Source organism: Salmo salar, chromosome 09 (genome assembly GCF_965601325.2).
Source record: "Salmo salar chromosome 09, fSalSal1, whole genome shotgun sequence".
Lineage (NCBI taxonomy): Eukaryota > Metazoa > Chordata > Actinopteri > Salmoniformes > Salmonidae > Salmo > Salmo salar.
This window is the reverse complement of record NC_138299.1, coordinates 64,867,957-64,887,341: the sequence shown is the minus strand read 5'-3', so window position 1 is coordinate 64,887,341 and position 19,385 is coordinate 64,867,957. Positions and strand designations below refer to the sequence as shown.

Here is a 19,385-nt window from a genome sequence, read left to right as displayed (position 1 = left end):
TATTTAGAAGACTGTGGAGAGAGAGAGAGAGAGGGGAGAATGAGAGAGAGCGACAGAGAAAGAGGGCTTGGGGGCAGATTTTTTTTAACAACCATTCTTACCATTTTGTTGGACTTCTTCTTTTTTTTTGTCCTCGTCGTTGTTGTTTTTGTCTCCATAGCAGCTTACCATGAAAATGATTATGGAATGCATATGGAATAATCATATGGAATATATTGAGTGCAGTTTGGGAGATGTTTGTGTCATAACACACCTATATTATCGTCATTTATAAAATATATATATATTGCACCTTTTTATTTTGAATTTTAAACCTCTCTTTTATTTCTGATAAAAATCGAATTACGCCTTGCTTTTCAGTTATTGACAGCATATCATCCATTACCTATAGGAGATTTATCCATTGGCTGTTAGTGTAGAACTACTAGGCTATTCCTTTGAGGGTTGGTTCGTTTTTTTTAAATGACACCCTTCCGCACAACCTACCTCATTTATCCAAATAAAAACACCCCCTGTAATTGTACACCAACAAATCCTATTCTTGGCTCTGAGGCAAATTAGGAATTGGTCGACTTTTGGAGGTCGACGTGGGGTTCATTTCATACTGTACTTTGAGTAAACATCATCAGTCTCCCTCACGTCGCGGTGAGCCATAGCGATTTCTATCTCGCTATCTTAGTGTCGCTGTTCAGATAAAATACGCCCTTTCCTCACATAAATGGAGTCTTTATTGTCTTTCGAAAGGCACTCGTGTTTCCCATCATTTATCAGTTCTTCCCAAAGAGACTGGCCAAGGGTCAAAAAACTGCATTTTTTTTGCGGGGTCAGTATATTTAAGCCTTTCCATGTATTAGAGCCGTAAAGCAGGCTTCCTACCATTCAACCTGAAAATAGCACTTGTTTTCAGGCTCAAATCCAGGGATTGTTCCCTGAGCTAGGGGGGATATAGTCGTGTCAAGAGGATGGTATCAGAGAAAGAACAAACATGGGTTTAGTGGGCTACATGCATGTTCACTTTGCCTGCAGACAGTCCAATGCCATTATAAAATAGCTCTGTAGTAACAGAGTGAATGGCATTGGTGGACCCTGTGACTCGCTGGTCTGGTCTTTTTTTTTTAAACGTCTCAGAGTAGGAGTGCTGATTTAGGATGAGGTCCGTCCCCCTTACATATACTTGTACTCCTTATGATCTAAAAGCCGAAACTGATCCTATATCAGCACTCCTACTTTGAATACAGGCCCAAGTCTGTTTTTGATAGGCCTATGAGTATGTGAATTGGCTGGTTAAGAGAACTATTGAGGGAGGTTGTTTGCAACATGTGAAAGCCTGTCCTATTCAAACTGCCAAACTGGCCCACGTGTCCTCTTTGTGATGACGTCATAGGTCACTTGATGATGCTCCTTGTTGGATTCTCAAATTGTACATGGAGTTTCAGACTCAGCATGTATAGGTGATACCCCTTTGAGCGAAGCTCACATAGTGATTAAAGATCCATCTTCACCAACATGGAAAACATGCACTCTATTTGCATGTGCGTTTTAATACTTCCGAATCTAACATTTGCGTGCGTGTGTGTGTTCCTATTCTCCATCTGCAGCTGTGTGTCATCCTGGAGCCCATGCAGGAGCTCATGTCGAGGCACAAGACCTACAACCTCAGCCCTAGGGACTGTCTGAAGACATGCCTGTTCCAGAAGTGGCAGAGAATGGTGGCCCCACCAGGTAACGTTTGTACTGCCTTAATAACCAAACACACTTGTCTGCAGCTGTCAATGGCAGTGTCCCAAATGGTACCGTATTCTCTTTATAGTGCACTACTTTTCACCAGAGACCTATGGGACGCAGACGATGTTGTTATAGTGACTTATAAGTAATAGGAGAGCTGAGGTGACATAATGACAATGGTTGGATTGTCTAATTTCTAATGAGACCATGTTGAAGAAGAGAGAAGGTAAATATCTATTATATTGCATATGCTTAAAATGTATTCTCCCTGTCAGGAATCGGGAAATTTATCAGCAATTCCTCTGGAATTTCGATTTGAATAGACTGTAACCAGACATTTCAAGGTTTTATGATTGATGTTTGAAGGGTGGTTCTTGAAAAATAGTTGGCTTAAAATGGCTGTGCAGTATTAAAGCTGGAGTAGAAATGAGCAGGTGTTTTGGACATATTTTAGGCCTGCAAATTACTGCAATGTTCGCCAAGGCATGACAAGATGTCTTTAAAAAGCAACACCAGTAGAAACCCTTTGACTCAGATCTGTGTAATGTGTGAGGCTTCTGAACTTTAATTAAGGGTGGCTGGTGTAATCAAACTACAAGATCCAACTCCCTCGCTGATAGCTCCCCAGAGGTTTGAATTCTTACTTTTGATTTATTATTTTTTTTTCACTGTCATTGAGCGTAGAATCTTCTTGAAAAGACCCTTTGAAAAAGGAGAGGTTGAACTGTCATTGTCTAATTGTGCACAAGGGGATAAACCTTTGTTCAATTGCATGTAGTATGGTGTTAGGGTTCAGTGAAAAAATGTTAAGATGCCAAACATATCAACTGTATACGAGCTGATAGCAGCTTTGGGATCCAGAATCGTCTGTGTACAGTGCCTTTGGAAAGGATTCAGACCACTTGACTTTTTCCACATGTTGTTAGGTTACAAGCTTATTGTAAAATTGAATAAATCGTTTTTTTCCCCTCATCAATATACACACAATACCCCATCACGACAAAGCAAAAACAGGTTTTTAGAATTTTTTGCTAATTTATAAAATATTGAGAGAAAAAAATGTAATATCACATTTACATAAATATTCAGACCCTTTACTCAATACTTTGTGGAAGCACCTTTGGCAGCGATTACAGCCTTGACTCTTCTTGGGTATTACGCTACAAGCTTGGAACACCTGTATTTGGGGAGTTTCTCCCATTCTTCTCTGCATATCCTCTCAAGCGCTGTACGGTTGGATGGGGAGCATTGCTGCACAGCTATTTTCAAGTATCTCCAGAGATGTTCAATGGTGTTCAAGTCCAGGCTCTGGCTGGGCCACTCAAGGACATTCAGAGACTTGTCCCGAAGCCACTCCTGCATTGTCTTGGCTGTGTGCTTAGGGTCGTTGTCCTGTTGGAAGGTGAACCTTCGCCCCAGTCTGAGGTCCTGAGCTCTCTGGAGCAGGTTTTAATCAAGATTCTCTCTGTACTTTGGTCTGTTCATCTTTGCCTCGATCCTAACTAGTCTCCCAGTCCCTGCCGCTGAAAAACACCCCCACAGCAGGATGCTGCCACAACCATGCTTCACCGTAGGGATGGTGCCAGGTTTCTTCCAGACGTGACGCTTGGCATTCAGGCCAAAGAGTTCAATCTTGGTTTCATCAGACCAGAAAATCTTGTTTCTCATGGTCTGCGAGTCATTAGGTGCCTTTTGGCAAACTCCAAGCGGGCTGTCATGTGCCTTTTACTGAGGGGTGGCTTCTGTCTGGCCACTCTACCATAAAAGCCTGATTGGTGGAGTGCTGCAGAGATGGTTGTTCTTCTGGAATCTCCACACAGGAACTCTAGAGCTCTGTCAGAGTGTCCATCGGGTTCTTGGTCACCTCCCTGGCCAAGGACCTTCTTCCCCGATTGCTCAGTTTGGCCGGGCGGCCAGCTCAAGGAAGAGTCTTGGTGGTTCCAAACTCCTTCCATTTAAGAATGATAGAGGCCACTGTGTTCTTGGGGACCTTCAATGCTGCAGACATTTTTTAGTACCCTACCCTCAGATCTGTGCCTCGACACAATCCTGTCTCGGAGCTCTACGGACAATTCCTTCAATCTCATGGCTTGGTTTTTGCTCTGACATGCACTGTCAACTGTGGGACCTTACATAAACGGATGTGTGCCTTTCCAAATCATTTCCAATCAATAGGATTTACCACAGGTGGACTCAAATCAAGTTGTAGAAACATCTGAAGGATGATCAATGGAAACAGGATACACCTGAGCTCAATTTAGAGTGTCATCGCAAAGGGTCTGAATACTTAAGTAAATAAGTTATTTCAGTTTTTTATTTTTAATACATTTGCAAAACTTGTTTTTGCTTTGTCTTTATGGAGCATTGTGTGTAGATTGCTGGGGATTTTTTTTAATCCATTTTAGAATAAGGCTGTAATGTAACAAAATGTGGAAAAAGGCAATGGGTCTGAATACTTTCCGAAGGCACTGTATGTGTCACATGTTGCCTTGACTCATTGCTGGTTTCCAGACTAGTGGACTTCATACTTAACAATATATTGGTTGTATAGCCAGGTTATTAAAATGGTAGCTTTTGTAATTTGAAACAGATCTTGGATCAGTTTTGCTGCTCATACATTTTTCGCGTGCCACTACAGCTCATCCGTCCAGCTGTGTTTTTAACCGAAACCAAACTGAACTATGCCGGTCTACTGTAATTGTAGTTTCCTCATTAGTGACGTTTTTCATCTTTCCTCCAATTCTTCTCGGACCAGGAAAATGGTTCTGTTTTAGCGAGGAAGGAAGCACAGATGCATTTATGTGCTGATAAGTATTTTTGGTGGAAATGGATTTGAGTTTTAGTGCGTTTTTTGTTCAACATAAAAGTAAACAGTTGTGATGCCAGAAAAGGATTTCATGTTTCTGTACCCAGGTTTGTCAAAGTAGTGGATGGGAATTGGTAATAGACTTAATTTTGATAGTTTCTCGTGACAACCATAAACATTAAAATGTAGTAGCAATAAAGAAGTTGATTTGGTTCTATTTGCAGACATTATAGTTTTTATAAAAAAATGTGTGTATGCTCCTGCGTTATGTTATCTACTCAAATAAATGATACACTAGGTATACAAAACATTAAGAACACCTTCCTAATATTGATTTGCAACACCCCCCCCCCCCCCCCCCCTTTTGCCCTCAGAACAGCCTAGATTCGTTGAGGCATGGACTCTACAAGGTGTCTAAAGCATTCCACAGGGATGCTGGCCCATGTTGACTCCAATGCTTCCCACAGTTGTTTGAAGTTGGCTGGATGTCCTTTGGATGGTGAACCATTATTGATACACACGGGAAACTGTTGAGCGTGAAAACCCAGCAGCCTTGCAGTTCTTGATGCAAATCGGTGCGCATGGCACTTACGACCATACCCCGTTCAAAGGCACTTAAATATTTTGTCTTGCCCACACAATCCACAACTGTCTCAAGGCTTAAAAATCCATCTTTAACCTTTCTTCATCTATACTGATTGAAGTGAATTTAATAAGTGACCTGGATTCACATGGTCAGTCTATCTAATGGAAAGAGTAGGTGTTCTTAATATTTTGTCCACTCAGTGTATGTTGCCTTTGAATACTAAAGCATCTCCCTTGGTGTGATTAGTATAAGAACCTCTAAAAATGTATTTCATTTCACTTTTTGAAGATCACAGATTATATATATATATATATATATATATATAATATATATATATATATATAAACGAGATTCAGAGGGATAACATTATCTTACAAACACTTGGTGAAAATGGCTAAATAAATATATTAATAAATTATGTTTTTCAGAAACAATATTTTGGAGATATTAAGTACTGTTAAGATCTCTACTTAACCTATTTCATTACTTTACACAAGATGAATGATCAAGGATACACATGCTTTTTAATTGCATCTTTTATTAATTTATTCATTAAATGTCTAGCTCATAAAAAAATGACTTTTCATAATTGCAAGTCTTCTACAGTGATAATGTTTAGGCAATATCTTTGTTGCAGGGAATGTCATTTTTTTTCTCCCTTCATTCATTCTGTTTTCATTTCTCTCTTTCTCTCTCTGTCTGGCATTTAATTACATAAAATAATGAATCACTTCAATTAAACAAAACTAATTTTGGCTCCGGTTTTAGCTGGACACCCACAGAACTTCAAAACGGAAATATTCCCCACAAATCACAAAAAAGGTACCTTTTCTGTCTTCGTATAGTTCACAATAGAGATAGAAGTAGTCTAGGTGAGCTGCATTCTGTTCTCTCTGAACGGAATGCCATGAAATACATTGGCGTGTACTTTGTGTTTTCGTCATGAATGCTCAACACCTGTTCAGAACACGAAGACGAAATTTGATGACTGCGTGTCATATTTCTCATTCTACATCACTTGGAAATTGTTTGCTTGAACACCACACTGTGCATCGCTACTTCATGTGATGATGCACACAAACATACAATCCGACTCACAAAGGCAATTCACAGCAAAACAAAGATATAAATGGCTACAGAAGCCTGTACTACTACAGATATACTGTAGATACAGTAGGATAAAACGTGATGTTATCTAGCCCAGTAGAGTCATTTTAATGTGGAGAGGCTATCGAGAACTGTACAACACCAAGGTCATTACGGCATTCACATTAAGTCAAGCAGCACGGTCTATTGTTGAGCAATTATGCAAATGAAACAGGGGTTCTTTCTTACTGGTGCATGTCTTGGGAGATGTTAACGTCTTTTGATTTCACCTCTGACGTTAACAAAGCATGGATAATTTTTTGAGTTGTTGCGTATTGTGCGTATTGTGTGTGTGTGTGTTTGAGTGTGTCTGTCTGTCTGTCTGTGGATGCTTGCATAGGTGTGTGTGTATAAATCGTGTGTTCTTTATGCGTTACCCCTACCTTGGTATATGCATTATGTTGTCCGCCATGGCTCTTGTTTCCTTTGCTGGTCGTGCCAAAGCTGAGCCAACGAGACAGACAACGACGAAGAGGAGGAAAAGGAAGAACTCTGCCAGCAGCGCCAACAGCAGCGTGGGCAATGCCAACAGTAAGAAGAGAAGCCCTGCCAGCAACTTCAGCCTCTCCAGTCAGGTACCTGTAAGCATCATCTGTACCGGTTTGGCCCTCTCGTACACCCCTATACACCACATACAACCCTTATACACAACTACTATAGATGCACAGGCAGGAAGGCATGTAGTGAAACACAACCATTCATTTGTAGGACTATCAATCGACCATCATAATATGTTTATTTAAGTATTCATCTAGAATACTTAAATCTAGAATCTGTTGCTTCATTTACACCCTCTGCTCTGGGGATTGCTTTATCAACCGGCGCTCCATGGCTCTAGTCTATCCCGCGTTTGCTTCCTCGACATGTCAATAGAACGGGGCCACTCGACACAGTTTGAGGTTAAACACCTACTTAAACCACTGAGTGTTGCACCTTGCGCTTCACATCACTCCGGGGGATAAAGTGCTGTTGCGCTCCAGTTGTTTGCACAGACTATAGTACTCTCTCATTATCACTCACTGGGTTTGCTAGACGTACAGTATGTATGGACTGTAAGGAGTCATACTGACCGCTTAGTACTGTTGTACCTCTGGCTGGGGGTGTTTTTAGGAGGGAGGGGGGCAGGGAGACTGGGGAAATGTGAACTCTCTGTTTTGGGTTGGGTTGTTCCACGCGGTGCTTTGTAGGTCATGCTTTTAATCCACAATGCATCTCTCTTTTTTCTCTCTCTTTCTCTTTCTTTCTCTATGTATATATTTCTCTCTCTCTCTCTCTCTCTCCACAGACTCACATAGACACACACCCTCTCCAACTCAAGCTCACCCTCTCTCTTGGTCTTTCTGGATCTGCCTCTCACTCGCTCTCTCTTCTTCTTTCTCTCTTTCTCACACACACATAGACACACACCTTCTCCAACTCTAACTCCCTCTCACTCTCTTTCACAGCCACCCCCCTTCTATGTCTTACTCAATCACTCGGACAACCACACATACACAAACATGCGCACCCACACACACAATTGTTTTCTCGGTGGATTGCTGTTTGGCTCTACGCCATCTCTCATTATCACATATCTGTATACACACCTCTCTCCCTACTCCCCAATCCTGAAACACACACTTCCTATGGCCAACGTTGACACGCGTCTTTAAGAGCAGCGGCGGAAACATGCTGGTTACATATGTTGCACGCCAGCTAGCTTTGTCTGAGAAGTTGTTCGTTCGTTGGCTGAGCACAGGCCCTACGTGAGCCCAATGACAATAAGAAGTGGACCCTGGCGAGGAAAGGGAGGGAGGGGGTGAATGGGGGGGCATAGGGAAGTGAGGGGGAATGGGTTGTTGTGTTGTTCAACAGTGACCTCTACTGGTTGCTAGGCTGAAATGACATTGAAAACCATGCAGAGTGCTACTATGTGTTTGCTGATGGATTCTTTTGGAACATTCAGATAGAAATGGATTGCGTAGAACAGATATGATTGTGTGTTAGCTTTATTTGATGAATTGCTATATGCATCCCTCTGAACATTTCACCTCACAGAATAGACCCCTGAAAATAATCCTGAGCCCTTACCTACACATTCTGTGTTTGCAGATCTTAAAAACCTCTTAAGGATTGGACCCTTTTTTTAAATTTTCGCATAAAATGACATACCCAAATCTAACTGCCTGTAGCTCAGGACCTGAAGCAAGGACATGCATATTCTTGATACCATTTGAAAGGAAACACTTTGAAGTTTTTGGAAATGTGATGTAGGAGAATATAACACATTAGATCTGGTAAAATATATATTTTTAATCATCTTTGAAATGCAAGAGAAAGGTCACAATGTACTATTCCAGGTTAGGCGCAATTACGATTTTGGCCACTAGATGGCATCAGTGCATGTGCAAAGTTTTAGACTGATTCAATGAACCATTGCATTACTGTTCAAAATGTTGTATCAAGACTGCCCAAATATTCCTAATTGGTTTATTAATACATTTTCAAGTTCATAACTGTGCACTCTCCTTAAACAATAGCATGGTATTATATCACTGTAATAGCTACTGTAAATTGGACAGTGCAGTTCGATTAACAAGAATTTAAGCTTTCTGCCAATATCAGATATGTCTATGTCTTGGAAAATGTTCTTGTTACTTACAACCTCATGCTAATCACATTAGCCTATGTTAGCTCAACTGTCCCATGGGGGGAACACCGATCCCGTACAGGTTAAGGGACTAGATAGGCTTATGCTGAAGGCCCTGCCCTTCAATGGGCATAGGGGAGCATCCACCATATTGCTTACACCTGATTACTTACAGGTTACTTCAGACCTGCAAACACAGAAGGAGTAGAGGGCCAAGGGGGTTGTCTGATCCCTCAAAAAGGATGCTAATAAACTAACTGATAATCAGACAATGAGCATTCTTAGCTGTCTTAACAGCCCATTTCTCCATTCAGGGCTAGCTAATGCTAAAAGTAATGAGATGAGTATATAAAACGTTATTAATTAGATCACAATTAACACACCCCCCAATCCCAGTCTGACTACCAGCTGTTGTCATTGGTGGGGGGGGCAGGGCAGAGGTAGGTTGACAGCCAACTTCACAGGAACAGATGGTGAATTCAAGGCTTGTTGGCAATCAGCATGTTTTGAGCTAATGACTTAATTAGCTATACAAATGAAAAAAATCGGTGTGGATATTGTAATTTTGTCAAAAAGCTCACCTAAATTAATTAGCACGATTTAAGGCGTAGTGGCGGTCGCTAGGGGGGTTTTGAGAGAAGTTTTTGAAAAGAGGCTTGTGTTGCGTCTCGGATAAACAAACTACCCCCCACCCCATACGGAGCCTCTTTGGTGCAGTTATGTGTGTGTGTCGGTGTTTGCGTGTGTGCGTGCGCATCAGAGGAGGGGAGCGGGAGCTCCCATGCCACGCCGCGTCGACACACATGGGCAGTGAAGCAGGTGCTCCATTTAACTGTGCGGCTGCCTTCCAAAGATGCAGCGGGAGGTTGTGGGCTGCTGAGAAGAGAGAAGCTTTAGCAGACCAGGGGAGATGAGATATACAACTCAGCCTTCATAGAACAACCAACACCGTCCTAACAAAGTCCATTTGATCACATATTTATAACTACCAGTAATCAATAATCTAATATTGCTTGAATTACTGAATCTCATCTCCTAAATACTGTTACTTATTTTTAGACCTGTACATATCAAAATAGAGAGTTAGCATCACCCAATTCCTTCACATTGCAAATAAAGAAACATCCAAAGAATACAACTCCCTATGTTTTCATCTGTGACCTCAACACAAGGGGTAATCTCCTTGAAATATGTTCTACATGATTGCTATTGATTGGTCTGTGAGGGGCGGGAAGGGGAGGATATTCCACTTCATCAGTGGGGGTGGGGTTTCATTTGTACAGAGTGCTCAGAGCGGGGTCGACCCTGTACATGCGGGTTCACCGCTTTCACGGTGCTTCGCCATACACACACTCCTGAAAATTCCCCCCATGCACCAACTGTTATATCAGGAGCGGCAGGGGGTTGTGTCAAAACAAGGTAAACACACAGCCAAGGGTAATGCTCCGGGCTTTACCCCTTTGGTGAAGCAACACACACACATCATCACCAGTTGAAGCACACCAGCTTATAAATTAGACGGGTTAGAAGCTCATGAGTCGTTGTCATAGAAAGGGATAGAGGACTCACTTGCCACAGAAGACTGTGATAGCATGGGTAGCTTACAGGTTGTAGCATAATGCTCTATACAGGTTTTTATCCTAGGTTGGGATTCAATCTGATCAGCGTTCAATTTGTGTTGTAGCACTTTACATTTAAAGATAACTTCCAATTGAGCCGACATCTGCAGCATTTACCGTGAATGCGATCTCCGCGAACGTCGGGGAAAATGCCTTTAAAATCTGTATGGCCAGCTGTCTAGCGCGCTGCGCTATGAATTGAAACCCAGCCTTAGTAAAGATGTTCTTGTAGCTATAATAGAATGGTGTCTCGTCGCCTTACCAACATATGGTGTCAAAAGTAAGATCTGAACCCACGCCTCCATTCTGGGTTAGAATTAGAAGCTCAGGGGTAGGCTACTTGTGTAGGCTACTGGTCTTGATGAGCCTCAATGTCCTCTAGTGTTTTAGCTTTTGACCACTTTAGGGCCCTTTTGACCCTTAACTGCTTTGGGTGGTATATCATGCATAGAGACACAAATTATTCAGCAACAAGCAGGAACACAGAAAGCCTTAAAGCTGCAATATGTAACTTTTGTGGGCAACCTGACCAAATTCACATAGAAATGTGAGTTATAGGTCTGTCATTCTCATTGAAAGCATGTCTAAGAAGCAGTGGATCTCTTCTATGTGCACTATTTCTATGCTTCCCGTTCTTAAGTTTCGTTTTTGCGTCTTTTTACTTTCGGTTTTGTACACCAGCTTCAACAGCTGAAAATACAATAATTTTGGTTATGGACAAGATGTTTCACAGCGGTTTAGATGGTACAATGATTCTTTCTACACTATACTTGCTTGTTTTGTTACATAAACAGAAATTCGTCAATCTATTAGAATTTTAGCAAACAGGAAATCCCTGAGCAATTTCTGCATAGTGCACCTTTAAGTGACTAACATCCCATCATGCTTAGGGTCATGTATAAAAACTCTGGGCAGGCCATTATTTTGGCTACCATGGCTATGCCCCAATAGGATGACAATGTTCCCATCTACAGGGAAGAAGTGGTCACTGAATGGTTTGTTGAGCATGAAAACGATGTAAACCATATGACATGGCCGTCTCAGTCACCAGATCTCGACCCAATTGAACACTTATGGGAGATTCTGGAGTGGCGCCTAAGACAGTATTTTCCAGCAACATCAACAAAACACCAAATTATGAAATTTCTCGTGGAAGAAGGATGTTGCATCCCCCCAATAGAAGATGCAAAATGGCACTGACAGAGATGGTCGCCTCGCTTCGAGTTCTTAGGAAACTATGCAGTATTTTGTTTTTTTATGTATTATTTCTTACATTGCTACCCCAGAAAATCTTAAGTCTTATTACATACAGCCGGGAATAAATATTGGATATAAGAGCAACATCAACTTACCAACATTACGACCAGTAATACGACTTTCCCGAAGCGGATCCTCTTTTCAGACCACCACCCAGGACAATGGATCTAATCCCAGTAGCCGACCCAAAACAACGGCGCCGCAGAAGGGTCAGATGGAGCGGCCTCCTGGTCAGGCTACATAGACGTGCACATTGCCCACCGCTCCCGAGTATACTACTCGCCAATGTCCAGTCTCTTGACAACAAGGCAGACGAAAGTAAGGGTTGCCTTCCAAAGAGACATCAGAGATTGTAACATTCTCTGTTTCACGGAAACATGGCTCTCTCGGGACATGTTGTCGGAATCGGTTCAGCCATCGGGCTTCTCCATGCATCGCGCTGACAGAGATAAACACCTCTCTTGGAAGAGGATGCTTTATGATTAACAACTCATGGTGTAATCATAGCATACAGGAACTCAAGTCCTTCTGCTCACCCAACCTAGAATTCCTTACAATCAAATGCCGGCCATTTTACCTACTGAGAGAATTCTCGTCAGTTATAGTCACAGCTGTGTACATTCCCCTTCAAGCAGACACCAAGACGGCCCTCAAGGAACTTCACTGGACTCTATGTAAACTGGAAATCATATATCCTGAGGCTACATTTATTGTAGCTGGGATGTTAACAAAGCAAATCTGAGAACAAGGCTACCTAAATTCTATCAGCATATTGATTGCACCACGCGCAGGTTTAATACTCTCGACCACCACTACTCTAACTTCCGCGATGCATACAAAGAACTCCCACGCCCTCCCTTCGGCAAATCTGATTATGACGCCATCTTGCTTCTACCATCTTGGAATATGTTCCATCGACCTATACACTGACACAGTGAGTGAGTTTATAAAGAAGTGCATTGGAGATGTTGTACCCACTGTGACTATTAAAACCTACATTAACCAGAAACCGTGGATGGATGGAGGCATTTGTGCAAAACTGAAAGCGCGAACCACCGCATTAAACCAATGGTAAGAGGTCTGGATATATGTCCGAATATAAACAGTGTAGTTATTCCGGTACAGGGACAAGGTGGAGTCACAATTCAACGGCTCAGACACGAGACATATGTGGCAGGGTTTACAGGAAATCACGGACTACAAAAAGAAAACCAGCCACGTCACGCTTCCAGACTCTTTGCCCGCTTTGAGGATAATACAGTGCCACTGTCGTGGCTTGCGAACAAGGACTGCCCCTTTCCTTCTCAGTGGCTGACGTGAGTAAAACATTTAAACGTGTTAACCCTCGCAAGGCTGCTGGCCCAGACAGCATCCCTAGTCAGGTCCTCAGAGCATGCGCAGTCAAGCTGGCTGGTGTGTTTACGGACATATTCAATCACTCCCTATACCAGTCTGTTGTCCCCACATGCTTCAAGATGGCCACCATTGTTCCTGTACCCAAGAGCACTCACTTCTGTCATCATGAAGTGCTTTGAGAGGCTAGTCAAGGATAATATCACCGCCACCTTACCGGCCACCCTAGACCCACTTCAGTTTGCATACTGCCCCAACAGGTCCACAGATGACGCAATCGCCATCACACTGCACACTGCCCTATCCCCATCTGGACAAAAATAATACCTATGTAAGAATGCTGTTCATTGACTACAGCTCAGCATTCAACACCATAGTACCCTCCAAGCTCATCATCAAGCTGGAGGCCCTGGGTCGCAACCCCACCATGTGCATTTGGGTCCTGGACTTTCTGACGGGCTGCCCCCAGGTAGTGTGGGTAAGAAACAACATCTCCACTTTGCTGACCCTCAACACTGGGGCCCCACAAGGGTGCGTGCTCAGCCCTCTTCTGTACTCCCTGTTCACCAACGACTGCGTGGCCTTGCACGCCTCCAACTCAATCATCAAGTTTGCAGACGACACAACAGTAGTGGGCCTGGTACGGCAACTACACTGCCCTCAACCGCAATGCTCTCCAGAGGGTGGTGCGGTCTGCACAACGCATCACCGGGGGCAAACTACCTGCCCTCCATGACACCTATAGCACCCGATGTCACAGGAAGGCCAAAAAGATAATCAAGGACAACAACCACAACAACCACCCAAGCCTGTTCACACCGCTACTGTCCAGAAGGCGAGGCCAGTACAGGTGCATCAAAGCTGGGACTGAGAGATAGAAACTGTTTTTCTATCTCAAGGCCATCACACTGCTTAACAGCAATCACTAACTCAGAGAGGCTGCTGCCTACATTGAGACTCAATAACTGGCCACTTTAATAAATGGATCACTAGTCACTTTAAACAATGGCACTTTAAATAATGCCACTTTAATAATGTTAACATATCTTCCATTACTCATATCACATGTACAGTTGAAGTTGGAAGTTTACATACACTTAGGTTGGAGTCATTAAAACTCATTTTTCAACCACTCCACAAATTTCTTGGTAACAAACTATAGTTTTGGCAAGTCAGTTAGGACATCTATTTTGTGCATGACACAAGTCATTTTTCCAACAATTGTTTACAGACAGATTATTTCACTTATAATTCACTGTATCACAATTCCAGTGGGTCAGAAGTTTACATACACAAAGTTGACTGTGCCTTTAAACAGCTTGGAAAATTCCAGAAAATTATGTCATGGCTTTAGTAGCTTCTGATAGGCTAACTGACATCATTTGAGTCAATTGGAGGTGTACCTGTGGATATATTTCAAGGCCTACTTTCAAACTCAGTGCCTCTTTGCTTGACATCACGGGAAAATCAAAAGAAATCAGCCAAAATTTGTAGACCTTCACAAGTCTGGTTCATTCTTGGGAGCAATTTCCAAACGCCTGAAGGTACCACGTTCATCTGTACAAACAATAGTACGCAAGTATAAACACCATGGGACCACGCAGCTGTCAGACTGCTCAGGATGGAGACGCGTTCTGTCTCCTAGAGATGAACGTACTTTGGTGCGAAAAGTGCAAATCAATCCCAGAACAACAGCAAAGGACCTTGTGAAGATGCTGGAGGAAACAGGTACAAAAATATCTATATCCACGGTAAAACGAGTCCTATATCAACATAACCTGAAAGGACGCTCAGCAAGGAAGAAGCCACTGCTCCAAAACCGCCATAAAAAAGCCAGACTACGGTTTGCAACTGCACATGGGGACAAAGATCGTACTTTTTTGAGAAATGTCCTCTGGTGTGATGAAACAAAAATAGAACTGTTTGGCCATAATGACCATCGTTTTGTTTGGAGGAAAAGGGGGAGGCTTGCAAGCCGAAGAACACCATCCCAACCGTGAAGCACGGAGGTGGCAGCATCATGTTGTGGGGGTGCTTTGCTGCAGGAGGGACTGGTGCACTTCACAAAATAGATGGCATCATGGGGAAGGACAATTATGTGGATATATTGAAGCAACATCTCAAGACATCAGTCAGGAAATTGAAGCTTGGTCACAAATGGGTCTTCCAAATGGACAATGACCCCAAGCATACTTCCAAAGATGTGGCAAAATGGCTTAAGGACAACAAAGTCAAGGTATTGGAGTGGCCATCACAAAGCCCTGACCTCAATCCTATAGAAAATCTGTGGTCAGAACTGAAAAAGCATGTGCGAGCAAGGAGGCCTATAAACTTGACTCAGTTACACAAGCTCTGTCAGGAGGAATGGGCAAAAATTCACCCAACTTATAGTAGGAAGGTTTTGGAAGGCTACCCTAAACGTTTGACCCAAGTTAAACAATTTAAAGGCAATGCTACCAAATACTAATTGAGTGTATGTAAACTTCTGACCCACTGGGAATGTGATGAAAGAAATAAAAGCTGAAATAAATAATTCTCTCTACTATTATTCTGACATTTCACATTCTTAAAATAAAGTGGTGATCCTAACTGTCCTAAAACAGGGAATTGTTACAGGGATTAAATGTCAGGAATTGTGAAAAACTGAATTTAAATGTATTTGGCTAAAGTGTATGTAAACTTCCGACTTCTGTATTTTATACCATCTATTGCACCTTACCAATGCCGCTCGGCCATCGCTCATCCATATACTTATATGTACATATTCTCATTCACCCCTTTAGATTTGTGTGTATTAGGTAGTTGTTGGGGAATTGTTAGATTACTTGTTAGATATTACTGCACTGTCAGAACTAGTAGCACAGGTATTTCGCTACACTCGCGTTAAAATCTGCTAACCATGTATATGTGACCAATAACATTTGTTTTGATTTAGAGTTCCAGACACTTGTAGAATCTATGCCAAGGTGCAGTTAAGCTGTTCTGGCTCGTGGTGGCCCAAAGCCCTATTAAGACACTTTATGTTGGTGTTTCATTTATTTTGGCAGTTGCCTGTACATTTCATGTAGTTATCGACATGATTTGTGACAAAGATTTAGAGTTAGTATAACATGCAGATCACACCATAAAGTGTATATATGATCAATATAGTATAATCAATATATAATAAATTATATATATCACATATCATCTCTCAGAATTCCATACGTCTCACACATGCAACAATGTGTATTTTAAAATGTCTGACCTTTAACCTGACATTAACCTTTGACCTCTCTCATTTGTCTTCCAGGACGTAATGGTGGTGGGCGAGCCCACCCTGATGGGCGGGGAGTTCGGGGACGAGGACGAGCGTCTAATCACTCGTCTGGAGAACACGCAGTATGATGCCACCAACGGATTGGATGACGAGGATGATTTCAACGGCTCGCCGGCGCTCGGCAATAACAGCCCGTGGGGCAGCAAGCCGCCCAACAACCAGGACAGCAAGGCCGAGAGCACAGCGCCGCAGTCGTCACAGTAAAACACACAGAGACCAAGGATACCAAGAGCACAGTCAGTGCCCCAACTCTCATATGTACAATTGGGTGACATTTAACTCCAGTGGTTAAATGTCACTATTTTGGACATATTCTAATGAGACCATGTTGCCCTCACAGTAAAACACAGAGGGAAAATATCTATTTAAAAAACTGTACCTATTTGGCCCACTAGGGCAGCGCCCTCCAAAACCTCAAATCATACTGAATTTAACCCCGTTGGCAAATGTTTCCACGTCATGGTCAACGGTGTCACTATCACTCATCATGGTCAATCATCTCCACCAAATACCAGAACAATTCTTCTCCGACTTCACTGTAACATCCTGAAGAGAGACTGAGACAGAGAACTGACTGACATTGCACAGCAATATCCATACGATAAAGACTACTTTTCCATCTAAATGCATACAGGTTGTATGCATTGCAATGATGACATAAAACAATACTAGGTTCTCTTTTTTCCATTTTTCCTAGAATTCCTTTGTTTGGATTTGGTGGGAATTCCCAGTGTTAGGGAAGTTGGGATTGCTCTGGGAATGACACAAGGCCAGTGTCTTCATCTGAATTCTCCTTCATGGACACATTCTCAGTCCTTGAGCTTTAACTGTAGTGGGATTCTGTGGTTGTTTCCCTTTTGACCTTTGATCTGCAGGTTGCGACCCCTCTGGGACAGTTGACAGTAGAAGTCAAAACATAACATCTAAAACAAAATGTCTCTTTTAAGAGCATCAGCCTCAATGAGAACGAACCGGCAAGGTTTTACTCAGCCACCAAACTGCATCCACGACGGCCGAGACGACGTCGTCTTGAGCATTTGCATCTTTATTGGAAATTAATTTGGCTGTTGGTTTGTTTACGTTGTTGTTGTTTTTTCCGATTTCCAATTAAAAGGAGAGTGACTCTGTTTCAGCACTATGGACAGCTTCAAGTGGGATACTCGTGTTCCAGGATTTCCTTTCCAAAATTACAGCAGTCGTCGCCGATTGTTATTTCATGCAAACCTGTTCGATCGTGTTTGTAGTCTATTGGTGTTCTTTTGCTTCTCCCCAAAATACTTTGCAATCAGATTTGTACGTTGCCAATCAGTATGTCAACTTTGCTGACATACATCAATGCATTAATGTTTTTTTTCTTATTTTGGAATTTGTCTTTGTTCTTTCCCTTTAATGACTGACCTATTCCAAACTGATATTAAAGTTCTAATGCAGTCATTTTCATCTCAATATCAAATCATTTCTGGGTAACAATTAAGTACCACATTGTGATTGTTTTTAATTAAAATCTCAAAAAGAAACAAAATTAGCTTCTTAGCAAAAAGCAATTCCTCCTTTCTAACAGCTTTTACACTAAAAGGGCATCATCATAATATTCTCAATTTCACAGTATTATTCCAACCTCATAGTGTGAAAATATATATAAAACACAGGCACATCTCGTTTGACTGCAATGGGCCTTTAAAGCTTTTTCCTGCATGATTTAACTTTTTTTGTTTCATATATGTACCTTTTTGAGTCGGTCAGCCATTTTTGTGGGGGGGGGGGGGGGGGGGGGGGTTCATCCATATGGGAATACTGTTACAAGGTTTGTAGCTCTGCAAATAGAGGTGTGACATACAACTTTATTCATTTAAGATTAGCCACCATTTTGAAACCATTTTGTACATGGCAGCTGTTTCGCACTATCTTTTTTTATTTGCATTAGTTTCACATTTCTATGGGGCCTTTCGGATTCTGTTGTCTGTCCGACAGATTTTTGCAGCTATCAGAAGCTCATTGATCATTTTGACATGTTTATATCCAGTCAATGAATTAGTGCACAGATCAGATATTAAACTATAATGTTTTAGAAATGTTTAAAATTGTTAACATTTGAAAATGTTCTAAATACATTCATTATTAGTCGCAAATCCAGAAAAAACAGTATACTCAAGGCCCTACAGAATTGCAGTTTGAAAACCCGTTTTTGTGTTACCAGTTGTTCTTTAATTTACTATTCTTCCTTGAATTCCTCTCCTCATGTTGGATTTTGTTTCAAAATGGCAAGAAGACAACTGTGGATGTCTTTATTATAAGATCTTTTGTGTATTTATTTGTGCATTTGTAAGGAAGCTAACACATTTCTGAAGTTGTTTGAACCTGGTATTATTAGAACTCTGCACAATTTGTACATTATATCGCAGAGATGTTTTGTGTCATATCTGATGTCTGGTATATATGCTTTGCCATTATGTGTGCCAATAAACTGTGCTTACAGATGGGTCCGATTGGGTTATTGCAGACATTGTGTATGGATTACTGTGGATTAACTGCTCTTGCATGTCTGTTTCTCAATCTGTTTTCCTATACCTTTATTCTAGTTTGTCTGTCCTCTTGTCTAGCAATAGGTAGCCAATTTGAAATGCTGTTACTACAGCATAACTGTGCTGTGTGCTTATGTATTCCCAATATGACAAATTGGCTAATGTCAGCCACCACTTCTTAGTTTCTTGATCAATATGATGCGTTATTTAGGGTCAAGGGGTCAACTGGTTCATCAATAGACGAATTGCGCATTTAAGATGTATAGATCCAATTGTTTCTCTTTGAACAGGATTTTAGTCAGCAATGAATCATTCAGGCTACTAAAGGCAGGGAAGCAGCAGCAGGATATCAAGTGTGAAATATTTGGATGGATCTTTGACATCATCTTGCGGTATTGAAAGGACATCTGAATATCCAATTAG

General features: G+C 41.8%; 1 protein-coding gene across 7 annotated transcripts in view; it reads left to right on the top strand.

The window, feature by feature from the left end:
* Positions 1-18,920, top strand: part of LOC106611552 (LIM domain-binding protein 2) — an 88,088-nt gene extending 69,168 nt beyond the window's left edge. For 2 of the 7 annotated variants that reach the window (XM_082955863.1, XM_082955865.1), the window contains 4 exons: positions 1,599-1,722; positions 5,886-5,941; positions 6,698-6,844; positions 16,414-18,920. In XM_082955863.1, coding sequence (XP_082811989.1) covers positions 1,599-1,722; positions 5,886-5,941; positions 6,698-6,844; positions 16,414-16,644 — 558 coding nt within the window. In that variant the 3' untranslated portion in view covers positions 16,645-18,920. The remainder of the gene's footprint in view (positions 1-1,598; positions 1,723-5,885; positions 5,942-6,697; positions 6,845-16,413) is intronic. The other 5 variants (XM_014211872.3, XM_014211871.3, XM_082955864.1 and 2 more) reach the window with 5 other exon arrangements.
* Positions 18,921-19,385: the final 465 nt, after the last annotated feature.